This window comes from Scomber japonicus, chromosome 9 (assembly GCF_027409825.1).
Source record: "Scomber japonicus isolate fScoJap1 chromosome 9, fScoJap1.pri, whole genome shotgun sequence".
NCBI classification, from domain to species: Eukaryota; Metazoa; Chordata; class Actinopteri; order Scombriformes; family Scombridae; genus Scomber; species Scomber japonicus.
The window spans coordinates 6,122,209-6,141,062 of record NC_070586.1 but is presented as its reverse complement, the minus strand read 5'-3'; the positions used below and the strand labels follow the sequence as shown (position 1 = coordinate 6,141,062).

At 37.8% G+C, this 18,854-nt stretch overlaps 1 protein-coding gene across 1 annotated transcript; it reads left to right on the top strand.

The window, feature by feature from the left end:
• Nucleotides 1-6,611: 6,611 nt before the first annotated feature.
• Nucleotides 6,612-17,591, top strand: smarcb1a (SWI/SNF related, matrix associated, actin dependent regulator of chromatin, subfamily b, member 1a). Its single transcript, XM_053326258.1, has 9 exons — nucleotides 6,612-6,726; nucleotides 8,069-8,180; nucleotides 9,096-9,225; nucleotides 9,412-9,549; nucleotides 10,478-10,605; nucleotides 10,699-10,865; nucleotides 11,883-12,073; nucleotides 15,294-15,425; nucleotides 17,055-17,591. The coding sequence occupies exons 1-9, from the start codon at nucleotides 6,643-6,645 to the stop codon at nucleotides 17,092-17,094; spliced, it is 1,122 nt and encodes a 373-aa protein (XP_053182233.1). The 5' UTR covers nucleotides 6,612-6,642; the 3' UTR covers nucleotides 17,095-17,591.
• The last annotated feature ends 1,263 nt before the right edge of the window (nucleotides 17,592-18,854 follow it).

The window sequence follows — 18,854 nt, the reverse complement described above, 5'->3', positions numbered from 1 at the left end:
TTTATTGATGAACAATTAATTAACTAATGATTTTTAAAAAAAATCATACTTAACATTTTTATCTTTTTCTTGGCATGACTCGACTTCCATATGTCAGTGCAAAAAAACTCAGAAACACACAATAAGACACTAAAATCTGAGTTTTTAAGTGTAATAAACTAATTTTATGTGTTCAAATTCATTATTATTTGTTTTTTAAGGAGGTTCCCAAAATTATTTATAAGAAAAACTCTGACATATAAGAGAAAATGAACACGAAACAGAACAATATCCTAAATTTAAACCTCGAAGAAGCGTTGTTTAAGTTCTCCCTCTTACAACATGGCGGCTCTTCCTTCGTATCCATGGTAACCACTCTCCAAATGTGCCATGACAGGCCTGCGACGCCCGACGATGACGACGACGACGACGCACCCCCCGACGTTTCCCGCTGATTTATCCGGCGGGACGGTTTCTCTCTCGCGGCGTCAGCAGTGCGGTTTCTTTTTTTTTTTTTTTTTTTACGTGGCGATGACGACAGCCAGCAGAGTCTTCAAACACTCATCAGGATAAAGAGAAGCTCCTTAAATCATCTGGAGTCTCTCTTTTTTTTATTATTACTCTGTGCTGTCTGTCTTTCATCTGCTTCTTTTCTAAAAAAAAAAAAAAAAAAGGGAAAATCCAACCTGGAAACATCGTATATCACTGTTTTTTGGTGATGTACTTTCCACTTTTTGGTTTTGGGTCCATTTTGGTGAATTTCTTTAATTCATTCAAAGCAGATTTTTTAAAGGGCTTCTTCTTCTTTTCTTTTTTTGGGACAGTTTTTTTTTTCACTGTTAATGATCTGCTTTATCTGATCAACAGCAGATCTACAACTAGTTCAATAATATAGTGATTCTTTATTTTATTTAGTTAATCGTTTAGTTTATAAAATGTTAGAAAATAGTGAGATTAGTTCTTCCCACGAGCAGGAAATGGCTTCATTTGATTTTATTGTGAGTTTATTTATTTGCACAAATTAAAATTAAATAAATACACACAAAATCAACAATAATATGCACTTAATATAAAAGAAAAAGGAAGCCACACTAGTAGAAAAGAGCATTATTAAATCAGAATTAATACAACTAACAAATATTTTCATTACTGATTAGATTGAAGATGATTTTCTTGATTAATTGATTAGTTGTTCGGTCTATTAAAATTATTAAAATGGTGTTTCCAAAAGGCCGAGGTCCTCTAGTGTCTTCTCCAGAGGACATAAAGAGGATTAAAGTTATTATTATTAATATTTTATTATGAAAGAAACCAGAAAACAGGTCAGATTGAAGAAGCTGGAATCAGAGAATTTGGATTATTTTTCATAATAAAAGACTCACGATGATGAATCAGCTATCAGAATAGTTGCAGATTAATTTTGACTTGATTGACGAAACAATTAGTTTTGCCGTTAATCGAATTTTTAATTAATGTCATTTTCTAAGTGGAAGCTAAAACAGCACTTAACAACAAGCAGAAATAATATATTGAATATTCAAATCAGTCTAATTACATTAAATGATTTGAATACATGAGTTAATATTTATCTGCAGCCACGAATCACCAAAAGAAAAACAAACTCCCCTCCAAAATAAAACCCCAAATTATTATAAACTTTGTCATAATAATAATATTGAATCAGAAATGTGCTAAATAGATTAATAAGCTCAAGAATAATGATTTAAAGTTGGTTGTTAATCCAGAATCAACTTCCAGCATCATTTAAACTCGGCTTCTCTTCCATTGAGTGCTGTTGCATGGCATTCTGGGAAATGTAGGAACTCACCAAATTAAAAGAGGGGAAAGTGTTTTCACCAAAATAAAACAACAAAATTAAAAAAAACTCACTTGAATCTGTGAAGGTTGGATTTTTCCCGACGGCAAAAAAATAAAACTAAGACACTACTTTTTTTTTTTTTTTTTTTTTTTTTTAAAACCTGGATTGCACTGCGACCATGTTCTGCCTTTTATTTTGTTAAATTTTCACCTGCATGACGTCTTTTCCTTTTTTTTTTTTCTTTCTTTTTTTAAAAATTAAACGATCAAATGAATGAAGAAGCGCCGTGATTGGATGGACCGAGGAGAGAGAGGGAAGAAGAAGTAGAAGAAGAAGCAATATGGTGGCGAGCGGCGCGGCGGGAGAATCGGCGGCTGTCGTGAATGTTGTTTTTTGTTTTTTTTTGCGTTAAAACACTGTGACCTTCAACCCCCTTTCACTCCGCCTCCTCCCTCGTTCCCTCTCTCTCTCACGTCGAGCACTGTGAAAAAACAAAGAACAAAAAAAAAAAAAAAAAAGATGAAGAGATAATGTTTGTTTGCCCCCCCCCCCCTGAATGGTGTCAGTAGTGAATCCCTGGTGCCAAAAAATATGAAGGAAAGAGAAGAAGAAGAAGAAGAAGGAGGAAAAAGAAAGAGAAGAAGAAGAAGAAGGAGGAGGAGGTTGCTCTGCCTTTCAACAGTGTGTGAGGAAGGAAAAAAAAATTCAAGTTTGTAATGTTTACTTGTTGTTTCGCATTTTTCTGAAAAACTAAACAAAACAAAAAAAAAGGGGTGAGAACACTATTAAAAAAAAAGAAGAAGAAGAAAAGAAAAGAGAGAAGTTGTTACAGGGGCCAGTGTCGCCTCCTTGTGGAGAGAATTTTTTTAAAAGGATTTTAACATCCGATGAAACTTGAAGCAAAGATTTTATTTGTGATGAAAGTGCAGATGATGAAGCCGCCGTAGAAAACCAACCTGGAGCGTCTCTGCTGCTAACATCTGTTTTTTTTTTATTCCAACCAAACTTTATATTTAGAAGTTAAATCAATGATAAAATGCTGCAGTTATATTATTATATTATTATTATTTCATTAGACCTCTGTCGACTGTGTGTAAAATCTGGTGCTCAACATCTTAGTTTAAAGTTTCAGGGATTTAAACAACAAAACGACACATAGAAGAAGAGTGACACTGTGTTTAACACTTTTGCAACAGGACCTTGAATGCATCACTGTGTCTGTAAAAACCACAAAGATGTTTTAGTTTCTTTTCGACTCGTAATGGTTAAAAAAATGAGAAAATGCTGCTGCAGCTAATTAATAATCAGTTGAATTAAAGCAGCTTAAACAGCTGGTTGATTATTAAATGATTGATTATTAATTATTCTATATTTTTCTTATTGTTTACAAATGCCATGAGAAGACTGAAATTGGACCAAAAAAATGACAAAAAAGCAAAAAGCAGCAACAAACACATATATTTGATTTCCCCTGCTGGTTGCACTCAGCTCCAAGTCTTATTATTTCCTACAGAAGACGAAATAAACCTTTAAAAACTGATCACTAATATATAGTTTAAGCAGCTGGACACTGTCGTTAACTATTAACATCACTCTTAATTAGACAATGATGTCAGAAAATAGAGAAAAATGTCCAGAAATTCAATTTTACTGTCATGAACGACACAGAAAAGCTTCATATTGTCACTTTTAAGAAGCTGCAACCAGCAAATCTTTTATATTTATGCTTTAAAAAAAAATTGTATGTATGTAAAAAATGTATTAATTATCAAGAATAGTTGCAGATTTAGTTTTTAACATCACTCTAACAACATTATCTTCACTCTCAATTAATGTGACGACTATATTCTCGATTTCTTAGAGCTCACAGTGAAATCCTCAAATGTGTTTTGTTTGATTAATAGTTAAAAATCCAAAGAAATCTAATTTACTGTCACATCTAACACAGAAAAGCTTCATATCGTCTCTTTTAAGGACCGGCAACCAGCAAATATTTTAGTAACATCACTTTGTTGGGGACTATTTTTAGAGGCGGATGATTCTACTAACGCTTTTCACTTTTCCCAACATGACTTGAACGCAGCATCCTCTAGAGTTTGGTTTGAATAAATCTAATTTACCGTCACGTATAACACAGAAAAGCTTCATATCGTCTCTTTTAAGGAGCTGCAACCAGCAAACCTTTTAATAACGTCACTCAGAAATGAGATAAAAGTGTATTTGTTGGGGAACTATTTTTAGAGGCGGATGATTCTACTAACGCTTTTCACTTTTCCCAGCGTGACTTGAACGCAGCATCCTGCAGAGTTTGGTTTGAATAAAAACACAGTAACAAGCAGCGGTTACTACTTTCTGCAGCAGCTTCATCTGTTGAACGTTACTCTGCCCCCCCCCTTCACCACTCACCCTCACCCCCCCCTCCCCTAACGAGCGTCTCCATGGTGATGCTGAGGTTGTTGTTGGACTGATGAATCATGATCGTGCGTGTTGAGAAAAAGCTCTTTTTTTTCGTCGTATCCGGTGTGTTGACATGAACGTGCGTTTTTTCGTGATTTGACCTTTGACCTTTGACCTGATTCTGTGCGAGTTTGAACAAAATTAAAATAAAATGTAAAAAAAAAAAAAAAAAAAAAAAAGAGGCTGCGTTTACAAGAAGAAAAGAAAAAAAAGACTACAACTGGAAACCAGCTGGCGTGGTGTGTGTGTGTGTGTGTGTGTGTGTTTATATTCTCCCTGTTTCGTTTCGTTTTGCCCCCCAACCCCTCCCACACACCCCTCCTGAACTGTGCTCGGGTGCCATTTTTCCATTTTAACAAAAAAAAGGATTTCAGAACTTTTTCTAACTGCAGCCTCTCGTTTATTTTACTTTTCCTACTTTTATTTTATTTTTTATTTTTTTCTCTTCCCCCAAGAACACAAAAAAACAACTTCTGTAGAATACAAACCTGTCCTTCTTGATTATGTCTTTGTTTATTTATTGATTTGTATATAGAGATTTTGTTTTTGCATTGTACATTCTCTCCTTTTCTTGGTTATAGATTAATATATTCATGTATATACGAATAAACATTAAGTTTATAAAAGTAAAAAAAAAGGCTATTTTATTGGTTTTATTGATGCTGAAGGTTTAAATGTTTATATGTGATATGATGCTTAATAATTAAAAAGTATATGAAGTAAAAGAAAATACACATAACTACTCAAAGTTAGAGAATAAAATAAGAGAAAGAGCTTCAATAGAAAAATGAAGAATAATAAATAATAAGTACACACGCATTAAAAAGACAATTATAGTTTTTTAAAAAGTAAAAATATAGTATAATATATATAAAAAAACAGAAATGAACAATATCACATTCCTAAAAAATACATTTAATATATAATATGAAAATATATTGAAAAGAGATTTTACCAAGTTATACAAAAATTGAGTTTTAATGACGTAAAATCACAAATAAATTATAAAAAGTCAGTTTATTTATGTATTATTTTATTACTGAGATAAACTGTATGGACCAAAGCTGTTTGTTTCATTGAATATGAGAAACATAACCTCCCAATAAATAAATAAATAAATAAAAAGTTAAGGGAATTAGCAGTGTTAAGAAGTTACATAAGGTAATTAGAAAATAAATGTAAGTGTAATCTGTTACAGACATTAATATAAAACTTATTTTTAATGTTTATTACTGAGGTCATATAGTGTGTGGTGGTGTTACATTAGGGAGCATTATAGTGAATGGTGTTCCTATTATTTTGTCCACCGCATTAACATATTTAACATGTTACTGAATACATATATTGATGTTTTTAATTCTTATATATCTAGTAAATGGAGTCACAGGACCAATTAAACTCACTTTATTCATCAAATATGTTTATTTTATATATTCTAAAAATCTGAACTCTTAAAAAGAACAGATGGAGAGAAATATTTAATCTGCTTTTAATCAGTTAGACTTTAATGCAAACTTATTTTTTATGTTTATTACTGGGGTCATATAATGGGTGATGTTGCTGCATTAGGGAGCGTTATAGTGAATGGTGTTCCTATTATTTTGTCCACTCCATTAACATATATGAGAGGGGCAAAATATTAGGAACACTAATATAATGCACCTTAATACACCAGCATCACCCGCTATATGAGCTCAATAATTAACATAAAGTAGAATTATCACTTTAATGAGAATGTGGACAAAAACTGATAATATATAAAAGTAGAGTTTAAAGCAGAGCTGTTGTATTGGGTTGAATTTTCCATATTTCGGGTCAAGCATGGGACACACTGTCTCTGTCCTCGAGATGTTGAACGCAGCTGTCTGTGGAGGAGTCACTTTGATAACAGTGGCTCAGCATTACTGTCCAGGGTCACAGGATATGACTGTCTGACTCCCTGAAAATCACAGATGCTGTAGATGCCAGAGTTATTATAGTTTGAAAATGTTCATATTTTTTTCACTGCTAGTTTTAAAATCTTAGTTTTTTAGGTTAACCACTGACAAACAAATTCTCTATAACAGTACTGACAATAAAAGATAGTATTTAGTTTTAAATAATGAATAAACAAACACTCAGATGTTCAGTTTACAATGTAGAAGCAGCAAATTTAACACCATCCTTTATTTTTAAGGAGTTATTTATTTATTTATTTATGTATGTATGTATTTATTTAGTTAGTTAATTATTTATCTATGTATTTATTATACAAAACAAAGTACGCACACATTAACACACACACACACTAACTACACACTGAGCTTCTGTTTCGTCATCTCTCGGCGACAGGACGCTGCTCCACCTCCTCGGCGCATGCGCAGCAGCTGTGCTCTTTGTTATTCAGTATGGCGCTGAGTAAAACATTTGGGCAGAAACCTGTCAAATTCCAGCTGGAGGAGGATGGAGACTTCTACATGATCGGCTCGGAGGTTAGTACTAGTCTCCTTTAACAACCTGCTTTATTCCCAGAGTTGTAATATAAAGCAGAACGTTGTAATTTTAATGTCACCTCGCACTGACCCGGCGCGTTAGCAGCTAGCCGGCTAACGATGCTATCAGCGCTTAAAGGCTCATTCATTTATTATAAGGTTTAAATGTTGATTTAAGTGAGAAAAGCCGCGATTATAAAACAAACTAATGTGTTTATTAGTGTAATATAATGGCGTTTGATGTGTACGCACTCGTCTTTCTGTCGAATTAATTCGGGTTTATTCGTTAGAGCTAATATTAGCTTTGAAGCAGAAGCGGTGTTACGGTTTATCTGGTGACCGTGTTAATTGGTGACTCTCACTTAAGTGTGTTCTCCTAATTGTTATTTAATCCTTTGTTTTTTAAATTACATGCTCATCTGTGTTTAATATCGAAGTTATGTTAACCATTTATATAAGGTTAATTGTGTTCAGTATCTTGTAAATGTGAGAGTCACCAGTTAACACGGTCATCAGATAATCCGTAACACCAGCTGCTAAACACAACACAGCTTCCCGTTTATTTTCTAAAGCAGTTTAAATATTAAAAGTCTTATTTATTGAGAAAGATATATGTTTTTTAATGTATTTTCTTAGCTTCCTGTTACATTAATATTATGCAATGTATGTTGTTTTTTTATGCATTATCTGCTGTAAGGTTATTTGTATTTAGAACTAATGACAGGAAATGAATCTTAATCCTTCTTACTGAGAACAAAAGATGCAGAATAACCCCCAAATTAACCAGATACCCCCTCAATATGCTCTCATATTATATCGGCATACAGGTTAATTCATTTATACTCTTAAGTTCAACTCTCTTTTTTTTGTCATATTATTTTCTGTAATATTGTGAATTTTTAATATATTTTTTAAGGTGGGTGCTTAGGTTTAAAATATGCTAATTTTCCGCCTCTCACTGCACTCTGTATAATCTTCCCTTTTTGTGTAAAATTGAACTTAATCTAAATTCCAAGCGTTTCACTGATAAACTGACAATTGTAGACAGTAAAACTATTTAAGATAAATTCACACTTTAACTATAAAAGTAAGACTGCATGAAAATAAATACCATAAACGTATGTATTTTATATGTGACAATTTATCATCACAGTTCTTAAATCATATTATCAAATATTTGTGATTTTTGTAACAAGTGTTGAGCTATGAAAGTGTATAACCTCCCTCCAAACCCCTAAAAATTATGAAAAATGAGCCTATTCTTTGTGTATCCAAAATGACACCATTCATTTGTGTGTGTGTGTGTGTGTGTGTGTGTGTGTGTGTGTGTGTGTGTGTCCAGGTGGGGAACTACCTCCGTATGTTCAGAGGCTCGCTGTATAAGAGATATCCGTCGTTATGGAGGAAACTGGCATCAGTAGACGAGAGGAAGAAGATCGTGGAGTCATCACACGGTCAGTAGAGAGCAGCCCAACAAACCTTTATACACTACTGGTGCATTCAAATACACCAGTCTTTAATAGGAAAGCATTATTCTCAGTATGTGTCTTATACTCTGGATTTTACATTTAAAAGACACTGTGGATATAAATAGAAGTAATAATAGTAATAAATATATGTAGTATTTATTTTTTTCTAATATATATATATATATGTATATATATATATATATATATATATATATATATACATACAGTAATAAATTAGAGCAGCTGCAGTCAAGTTTGATGTTTTTTTTTATTATAAGAATTAAATCCACAGTGAAGTTTACTGTCATTTTATACAATAACGTTTATAGTGAAGCTGTAAAATATTATTCCTCCATTATATATCTTTGTCACAAGTATTTAATAACCATATTTAAGGGATCATCGCCTAAAAATATGTTTATATTCTGTATATATATATTACATTATCTGCTAATATATTGATATCAGATATATTCTTTTACTCCATAATCCATCATTCAGGCTGTAAACGTGACTCATAATATGATTTCACTCATATTTTTTTATTATTTCTGTTCATGTCATTATGTTATTTATTGATATTAAGTTATTTTGAATGTTATTTAGCGACTTTTTTCTTTATTTTATGTTTGTTTTTTACTTCTGACTAATAGTGTGAATTCAGGAATTTCCTTTAGGATCAATGAAGCATCCGTCAGTCTTTCCACACATCCAAACAAATACTCATATGTTTCTATAATAGCAAAGTAATGAGCTCAAAAGAACAAATATTATCAGTATGCCATATAAAGCCAGATGCTGCTTATCTGAGTTTCTTTTGACTGTTATTTTGTTATAATGAGAATATAAATCAGCTGCAGCTCCTCTCGTGTTGACTCTGCTCTGCTTCCTGCGGCTCAGATCACGGTTACACTCAGCTCGCCACCAGCGTGACTCTGCTGAAAGCCGCCGAGGTCGAGGAGATCCTGGAAGGAAACGATGAGAAGTACAAAGCTGTGTCCATCAGCACCGAGCCCCCCGCCTACCTCAGGTACGTCCAACGCTGTCACATGATCTAGACAGCACGGAGAAGCAGAGTTCAGGTTTTATGCTCCATATATCTGGACATTTAAGGGTTAATATCTCACACTGCTTTATAACTTTATATTCTGTGTGTGTGTGTGTGTGTGTGTGTGTGTGTGTGTGTGTGTGTGTGTTTCTCTGGTTGTGTATTCAGGGAACAGAAGGCGAAGAGGAACAGTCAGTGGGTTCCTACGCTCCCCAACAGCTCTCACCACCTGGACGCTGTGCCCTGCTCCACCACCATCAACCGCAGCCGACTGGGACGAGACAAGAAGAGGACTTTCCCTCTGTGGTGAGAGACGCAGCGCTGAAATCACTCCTTCATTAGTCCTTAAAATAATTCATTAGTCCTTATATAAATATAAAAGACTCTCAGTAGTTTACTCCGTAGTGAGACATAAGTTGAGGTTTTGGACACTTCTCAATACTGAATCATCATTATTGTAGTTTTCTCAAATATTTAACCCTCCTGTTGTCCTTGTGTCAAGGAAGGAAGGAAAGAAGGGTGAAAGAGACGGAAGGAGGGAGGGAGGAAGAAGGAAGGGAAGGAGGGATGAGGAAAGGGAGGAGGGAGAAAGAAAAGAGGAAGGAAAGAAGGACAGAAAGGAAGGAAGGAGGGAATGGGTGAAAGAGAAGGAAGGGAGGGATGGAGGAAGGAAGGGGTGAAAGAGACGAGGAAGGAAGGAAAGGAGGGAGGAAGGAGAGAAGGAAGGAGGGATAAAAGAGGAAGGACAGGAAGGAAGGAGGGAGGGATGGAGGAAGGACAGGAAGGAAGGAGGGAGGGATGGAGGAAGGAAGAGGTGAAAGAGAGAAGGAAGCAGGGAGGTAGGAAGGAAGGAAAGGAGGGAGGGAGGGAAGAAGGACAGAGGGAAGGAAAGAAGGACAGGAGGGAGGGAAAGAAGGACAGGAGGGAGGGATGGAGGAAGGAAGGGATAAAAGAGAGAAGGAGGAAGGACAGAGGTAAGGAAGTAAGGGAGGAAAGAAGGAACAGTCAAAACAGACGGGGTCAATTTGACCCGGGAGGACGACAGGAAGGTTAAAGGAAGTATTGTGAGATTCGTTAAAGCTACTCTTACCGTTAGCTTAAAATGCTATTAAGAAGGTAATAGCACTCTAAAATGTATCAGGCTCAAAGTGGAGATCATTTTTCTGTTACATGATGTTTAACTTGAGTTGCATGTCAGTACGTTTTTGGTTCATTTCCTGTTTGTCTCGTGCAGCTTTGACGACCACGACCCCGCAGTGATCCACGAGAACGCCACTCAGTCCGAAGTCCTGGTTCCCATCCGCCTGGACATGGAGATCGAGGGACAGAAACTCAGAGACGCTTTCACCTGGAACATGAACGGTAACTTCCTGCCATGCCTCTATCTCAGATTAAATTTAAAGAGAGAGCAAAACATGATATTTATCTTCTTCTTTTTAAACTTCTTCTTTTCAGAGAAGCTGATGACGCCCGAGATGTTCGCTGAGATCTTGTGTGACGATCTGGATCTGAACCCGCTGGCCTTCGTCCCCGCCATCGCCTCGGCCATCAGACAGCAGATCGAGTCTTATCCGACAGACAGCATCCTGGAGGAGCAGACGGACCAGAGGGTCATCATCAAGGTGACGCTCTGAAACTGGAGGGAGGGGGGGGGGGGTTACGTTAGCTGAAAGGTCAAATACAGTCTGATCTGATCTGATGTTGGTTAGGGTTATTAAAGAGATGAGAGGAAGGAAAAGAAGGAAGGAAGGAAGGGAAGAAGGACATGAGGGAGGGAGGGAGGGAGGGAGGAAGGAAGGAAGGAAGGAAAAGGACAAAAGGAAGGAAAAGAAGAAGGAGGACAGAAGGAAGGGAGGGAAGAAGGACAGGAGGGAGGAAGGAAAAGAAGGACAGAAGGAAGGAAAGGAAGGAAAAGAAGAAGGAAGGAAGGAAGGAAGGGAAGAAGGGCAAAAAGAAGGAAGGAAGGGAAGGACAGAATGAAGGAAGGGAGGAAAAGAAGGAAGGATGGAAGGAAGGGAAAGAAGGACATAGTGAAGGAAGGAAAAGAAGGACAGAAGGAAGGAAGGAAAAGAAGGACAGGAGGGAGTAAGGAAAAGAAGAAAGACAGAAGGAAGGGAGGGAAGAAGGACAGGAGGGAGGGAGGGAGGGAAGAAGGACTGGAGGGAGGAAGGAAAAGAAGGAGGGAAGGAAAGGAAGGATAGAAGGAAGGAAGAAAGGAAAAGAAGGACAGAAGGAAGGGAAGAAGGACATGAGGGACGAAGGAAAGAAGGAAGGAAAAGAAGAAGGACAGAAGGAAGGAAGGAAGGAAAAGAAGAGGGACACAAGGAAGGAAGGGAAGAAGGACGGAAGGAAGGAAGGAAAAGAAGGACAGAAGGAAGGAAAAAAGTACCGAAGGAAAAGAAGAAGGAAGGAAGGGAAGAAGGACACGAGGGAGGGAGGAAGGAAAAGAAGGACTGAATGAAGGGAAGGAAGAGAAGAAGACAGGAAGGAAAGTGGGCCGGATTGGACCCGTTGGCAGCCCTCTTCTGGCCCACAGGCCTCATGTTTGACCACCTGCTCTAAACCAATAACTCTCTTTTAAAGGTCTCTGTCTGTTTCTCTCGGTGATGACGTCGTGTTTTTGTTGTCTTCTCTCCCAGTTGAACATCCACGTGGGGAACATCTCTCTGGTGGACCAGTTCGAGTGGGACATGTCCGAGAGGGAAAACTCTCCGGAGAAGTTCGCCCTGAAGCTTTGCTCCGAGCTCGGCCTCGGAGGAGAGTTCGTCACCACCATCGCATACAGCATCCGAGGTCAGCTGAGCTGGCACCAGAGGACGTACGCCTTCAGGTACCGACTTAAACACCGTGCACCTATATTAGTATATTTACAGTAGTGCACTTCTATTAGTATATTTACAGTAGTGCACTTCTATTAGCATATTTACATTAGTGCACTTCTATTAGTATATTTACATTAGTGCACTTCTATTAGTATATTTACATTAGTGCACTTCTATTAGTATATTTACAGTAGTGCACTTCTATTAGTATATTTACAGTAGTGCACCTATATTAGTATATTTACATTAGTGCACCTATATTAGTATATTTATAGTATATTTACATTAGTGCACTTCTATTAGTATATTTACAGTAGTGCACCTATATTAGTATATTTACATTAGTGCACCTATATTAGTATATTTACATCAGTGCACTTCTATTAGTATATTTACATTAGTGCACTTCTATTAGTATATTTACATTAGTGCACTTCTATTAGTATATTTACAGTAGTGCACTTCTATTAGTATATTTACAGTAGTGCACTTCTATTAGTATATTTACATTAGTGCACCTCTATTAGTATATTTACATTAGTGCACTTCTATTAGTATATTTACATTAGTGCACTTCTATTAGTATATTTACAGTAGTGCACCTATATTAGTATATTTACATTAGTGCACCTATATTAGTATATTTACATCAGTGCACTTCTATTAGTATATTTGTTAGTGCACTTCTATATTAGTATATTTACAGTAGTGCACTTCAGCTCCTTTTACGTGTGTATCTCACTGACTGTCGAGTCTCTCCACGCGTCCGAATGTACGGATCTGATTGGCTGATTAGCGTCACGTGAGCAGACTGGCTTTGCACAGTGAGGGCTGCTCCACTTTTACCGTAATATCTGGAGAAGCTGCGCCCATAAAAATAGAAACACACTCACAAAATGTAACAATCCTCAATATTTCATCAGTTACGGGTTCGTGGTCGACCTGTTAGTGACATCTGAGTTACGCAATATGTGTTTTTATTTTATTTTTTTATTGTTGCTGCGTCTTTTCCACTTAGTGTGTATTAGTTTCATCATCGCTCCTCCAGAGACTAACGAGCATCATTTCCAACACAAGGAATTTCCTGATTTTGACATTTTCTTTGTAGGATGTTGCACAAACAGACAAACAAACAGTGAGGAAACCGCTTGCCCTGTCTCTGACTCTTTACTGTTTTATGCTGTTACCACGGTGACGCAACCTTTAACCCAGAACCCTGAAACCAGCAGATGTCTCCTTCCTGTTGTTCCGAACGCTCCGAACTCGTGTTTCAAAACCCTTCAAACCAGCAGCTGTGGAGGGTTCATGACATTTAATGATGATTTGTAATTTTTTTATTTTTTTTATAACAAACAAAGTTGAAAAGGGAGAGTTTGTTGAGCTTGTTGGGACATCAGAGCTTCTCTAATAGTGACCTCTGACCGACATGCTCGTATTTTTTTTGGTCTAATCTGCCGTCAGATCTTCACTTTAACTTGTTCTTTACTTTGTTTTCGGTTCGGTTTAAAACAGGCGGGTCAAACATGAGGCACCTGGGCCAGAGCCAGGCCGCCGAGGGGTCCAGTCCGGCCCACTTTCCTCCCTGTGTTTGTTTTCCTTCCTTTTTTTCGTCTCTCCATCCATCTTTCCTTCCTGTCTTCTCTCCTCCCTTCCTTCCTTCCTTCTATCCTTCCTTCCTTCCATCTGTCCTTTCTCCCTTTCTCCCTTCCTTCATTCTGTCCTTCCTCCCTTTCTCCCTTCCTTCATTCTGTCCTTCCTCCCTTTCTCCCTTCCTTCATGCTGTTCTTCCTCCCTTTCTTCCTTCTGTCTTTCCTTCCTTCATTCCATTCATCCATCCTTCCTTTATTTCTTCCCTCCTTCCTTCCATCTTTCCTTCCTCCCTTTCTTCCTTCCTTCATTCTGTCCTTCCTCCCTTTCTCCCTTCCTTCATTCTGTTCTTCCTCCCTTTCTTCCTCCCTTCCTTCCTTCCTTCTGTCCTTCCTTCCATCTGTCCTTCATCCCTTTCTTCCTTCTCTCTCTTCCATCTGTCCTTTCTCCCATTCTTCCTTCTGTCCTTCCCCCCTTTCTCCCATTCTTCCTTCTGTCCTTCCTCCCTTTCTTCCTTCCTTCCTTCCTTCTTTCCTTCCTTCCTTCCTTCTTTCCTTCCTCCCTTTCTTCCTTCTTTCCTTCCTTCTGTCCTTCCTTCCTTCTTTCCTTCATCCCTTTCTTCCATTTTTCCTTCCATCTTCTTTTCGTTCCTTCCTTCCATTCATTCATCCTCCCTTTCTTCCTTCCTTCCATCTGTCCTTCATCCCTTTCTTCCTTCTCTCTCTTCCATCTGTCCTTTCTCCCATTCTTCCTTCTGTCCTTCCTCCCTTCCTTCTGTCCTTCCTCCCTTCCTTCCTTCCTTCATTCTGTCTGTCCTTCCTTCCTTCCTTCTTTCCTTCCTTTCTTCCATTTTTCCTTCCTTCCTTCCTTCCATCCTTCCTTCCCTCCTTCCATCTTTTTAATGATCCAGCCCTCATGAGATCAATTTGCTCTGTATGTGGCCTTTGATTGAAAATGACTTTGACTCTCCTGGTTTAAAAACACCAACAGTCAGGAATTCGTTAGATGGTCCGTTGTCTCTCTGCTCATCCTGCCTGTCAAAGAATCTGATCAACGTGTCTGACGATGATGATTAGAAAACATCTGAGCTTTGTTAATAAAGTGTTTCCTGTTGCTGTTGTTCTTCCATCTGTCCTTCCTTCCATCTGTCCTTCCTCCCTTCCTTCATTCGGTCCTTCCTTCCTTCCATCTGTCCTTCCTCCTTTCCTTCCATCTGTCATTCCTCCCTTCCATCTGTCTTTCCTTCCTTTCTTCCTTCCATTCTGTCCTTCCTTCAGTCCATCCTTCCATCTGTCCTTCCTCCCTTTCTTCCTTCTGTCCTTCCTTCCATCTGTCCTTCCTTCCTTCCTTCCATCCATCCTTCCTTCCTTCTGTCCGTCCGTCCTTCCTTCCTTCTTTCCTTCATCCCTTTCTTCCATTTTTCCTTCCTTCCTTCCTCCCGTCCTTCCTTCCGTCCTTCATTCCTTCATTCCTTCCTTTCTTCCTTCCTCTGTCCTTCCTTCTTTCCTTCCTTCCTTCATTCTGTCCTTCCTCCCTTTCTCCCTTCCTTCATTCTGTCCTTCCTTCCCTCCTTCCTTCCATCTTTTTAAGGTTTGTTAATAAAGTGTTTCCTGTTGTTCTTGTTGTTGTTCTTATCATCAGTGAGAACCCGCTGCCCACGGTGGAGATAGCCATTAGAAACACAGGCGACGCTGACCAGTGGTGCCCCCTGCTGGAGACGCTGACAGACGCAGAGATGGAGAAGAAGATCAGAGACCAGGACAGAAACACCAGGTGAGGAAACAGCTGATCACGATTATTAATTACTCATCAGCAGTTAACCCTTTATAGGGCACTCATTGAAAGGAAGGGAGGAAGGAAGGAAGGAAGGACAGAGGAAAGAAGGAAGGAAGGAAGGTAGGGGGGAGGAATGAAAGAGAGAAGGAGGGAGGGAGGAAGGGAAGAAAGAAGGAAGGAAGGAAGAAGAAAGGGGGATGGAGGAAGGAAAGAAGGAAGGGAGGAGAGAAGGAGGGAGGGAGGAAGAACAGATGGAAGTAAGGAAAGGAAGGAAGGAAGGAAGGAAGGACGGAGGAAAGAAAGAAGGAAGGGAGGAGAGAAGGAGTGAGGGAGGAAGAACAGATGGAAGTAAGGAAAGGAAGGAAGGAAGGACGGAGGAAGGAAAGAAGGAAAGGAGGAAGGACAGATGGAAGGAAGGAAAGGAAGGAAGGACGGAGGAAATAAGGAACGAGGGACAGAGAAAGGAAAAGAAGAAGGGAAGAAAGAAGGCAGGGAGGAAGGAAAGGAAGGAAGGGAGGAAGGAAGGAAGGAAGGAAGGATATTTTGGGATATTTACAGAAGTTACCAAATATAATTATTTGCCCAATAAAGGGTTAAACTTATAATCAGTTGCAGCTTTTATTTCATTATTAAAGTTTATAAATAATCTGGATTTTGTGTCTTTACGCTTTTAATTTTAAGAGCATTTACTCAGAGTTAGAGATGGGAGTTGAGTTCTTGTCTACTGTTTTGAGTGGAGGACAATTTTTTTTTCCCTACATAAAGAAATGTATAAGAGAATTGATAAAGAATCGGACCGATAAGCTGAATCTATAATAGTAATAATAAATAAAATCTTAATAATTTCCTACTCAGCAAGTCTTTCCCGCCATCTATCATCAGACTGTTTAATGTCTGTGCTTTTATTTTTTAGATTGTGTATTTTATTATTTATTATATTACATGTATATACATATCTTTGTTTTATTAGAACAAGTTTTGGGTATTTTTAATGATAATTTTTTTGTTTGATTTAAGATTAGTTTCCTCATTTCTCTTTTTAATCAGACATAAGAAGATTTTTCCTTCTGTCCAAAGTGAATCTTCATCTTATTTTGAAAAGAAAAGCATCAAATTCTCTCAAATAAGCAAATAATCTGCTTCTTTTTTCAATGTAAAAATGAATGAAAATTATTATTGAAATATCAAATTAGCTGCAGAGTAGTTTTCTTTCCATCAGCTAATCGATTCATTGCAGCTCTAAATTGAGATTATCCTCCACTGCAGCTCTAAATGCCTAAATGTTTCTTTGTGGCTTATTTGTTGACACTGTTTGATTTGCGTGAATTTATTCTCTTATGACAGAAAAGCATCAAATTCTCACCATCAAGCAAATATTTGGCTTTTTTTTTTCCTCTGTGAAAATGATTTGATTACAAAATTAGATGCAGATCATTTTTCTGTTGATCAACTAATCGATTAAACGCAGCTCTGAATCGCCATGGGTGATAAAAATGATATTTTAAAAGTGAAATGTGTGAAATCTTCCATTACTGCTCTGTCTGCACAACAGCAGGCCAGTTCAGTGTGTCAACTTCCTCTCATGTACGACATAATGTATTAATTAACGCTCTGTTTGCTCCGCAGGCGAATGAGGCGACTGGCGAACACGGCTCCTGCGTGGTAACCGACGGCAGCATCGGCGCCCCCTGCAGGACCGGCGCTGCTCCTGCACGGTAACCGACGGCAGCATCGGCGCCCCCTGCAGGACCAGCGCTGCTCCTGCACGGTAACCGACGGCAGCATCGGCGCCCCCTGCAGGACCAGCGCTGCTCCTGCACGGTAACCGACGGCAGCATCGGCGCCCCCTGCAGGACCAGCGCTGCTCTCACACAGAGGCTCCTCCATCCTGACGTCCGCTCCGCTCCTCAATCAGCCACTCAGCGTGTCCTCCTTTTTGTTTTTTTATTATTAATAATATTTGGTTCTTGTTTGGAAACCCCCCCCCTCCTCTTCCTCCTCGTACCCCTCCTCCTCCTCCTCTTCTTCCTCCCTGATTAGAAAACGTCCCTCCCTCCCTCCGTGGTGTTCCCCTCGTGGAGAAGCTGCTCTCTCACTTTGACCACTGACTCTTATTTACCAGAGGGGAGAATTAAAAAAAAAAAAAGAAATCACACAAACCAGTCTCAGATAATATATTGTTTTGTTGTATTTGTTGTCTTTTTGTACATTTTAATAATTCTTACAAAATAAAAAAAAGAAGTGAATGAGCTTGATTTGTTGTTATATTGTTTTTTTTTTTTACATTTCTGCCACAGTGAAGTTAGACTGATGTTAGTGTTTAATTAATTATCTTTATAAACATGAGCTTCAATGATGAGATCATACATGAATACAAACATTTCTATCATATATCATATTCTTTTTTTAAAGATTTTATTGGCATAGACGCCTTTATTCATCAGTAGGTCGACAGGAAACATGGCAGAGAGAGAGGGGGGGGGGGTGACATGCAGCAAAAGACCTCCGATCAGGATTCGAACCGGGGTCGGCTGCGTATATGGCATGCGCTCTAACCACTCGCCCACCTGCGCGCCCTCATATATCATATATCATATATTCTGATCTTTCACATGACAGAAAACTGGATTTTTGGGGTTTCTTTTTGTGCTTTTTGCATTAATTTAATATTTGAATCAAAATCTGATGAGAAATGTAATATTTTTGTTTGCTGCCAATCAAATAGATGCAAATACAGTCCTGATAAAGCAGATAAAATCACCTTTTGACTGTTAAACTCTTTATAAATAACACCTAATTAACTTTAAACTAGATTATTTGTTCTTCTAGCTGCAGAGAAATAGATTTAAAACCTGGAGATATGATATAAAATAAAAGTCTTTGCACATTTATTTATACAAGTGTTCATATTTAGAACTGCCTGAATGATCAAATGTTTATAAATTAAGATTAAGAGAGTTTAAAGAACTGTGATTAATGATGAAATGTGATTAATTATAACATAATTATCAGAAACATGAGCACAAGTAAAGTTAAAGTGACTGTTAATATTACTGAATATAGCCACTAAGTTTACTCAGCTGTAGTCAAAGTTTTAATATTAATGTTTTTTTTATTACATGTGGAATAAAATATAATAAAGCTGATTGATGTGGATTAAATATGGTTTATACTTAAAGATAAATAAACTCAATAGCACATAAGTGAATATTTTGATAGATGAAAAGTCTGCTTGTGATTAATATGCTGACTGCATGACATCATCAGTACACTTACAGGAAGTATAAAGATGGTTTTATAGAAGAAAAACATCACAGAAAAAAAAGGAGTTGGCTGTTTGTGTTGATAAAAAGTGACTTTAACCCTTCTGTTGTCTTTGAGTCAAGGAAGGAAGGAAAGGAAGGAAAGGAAGGAAAGGAGGGAGGG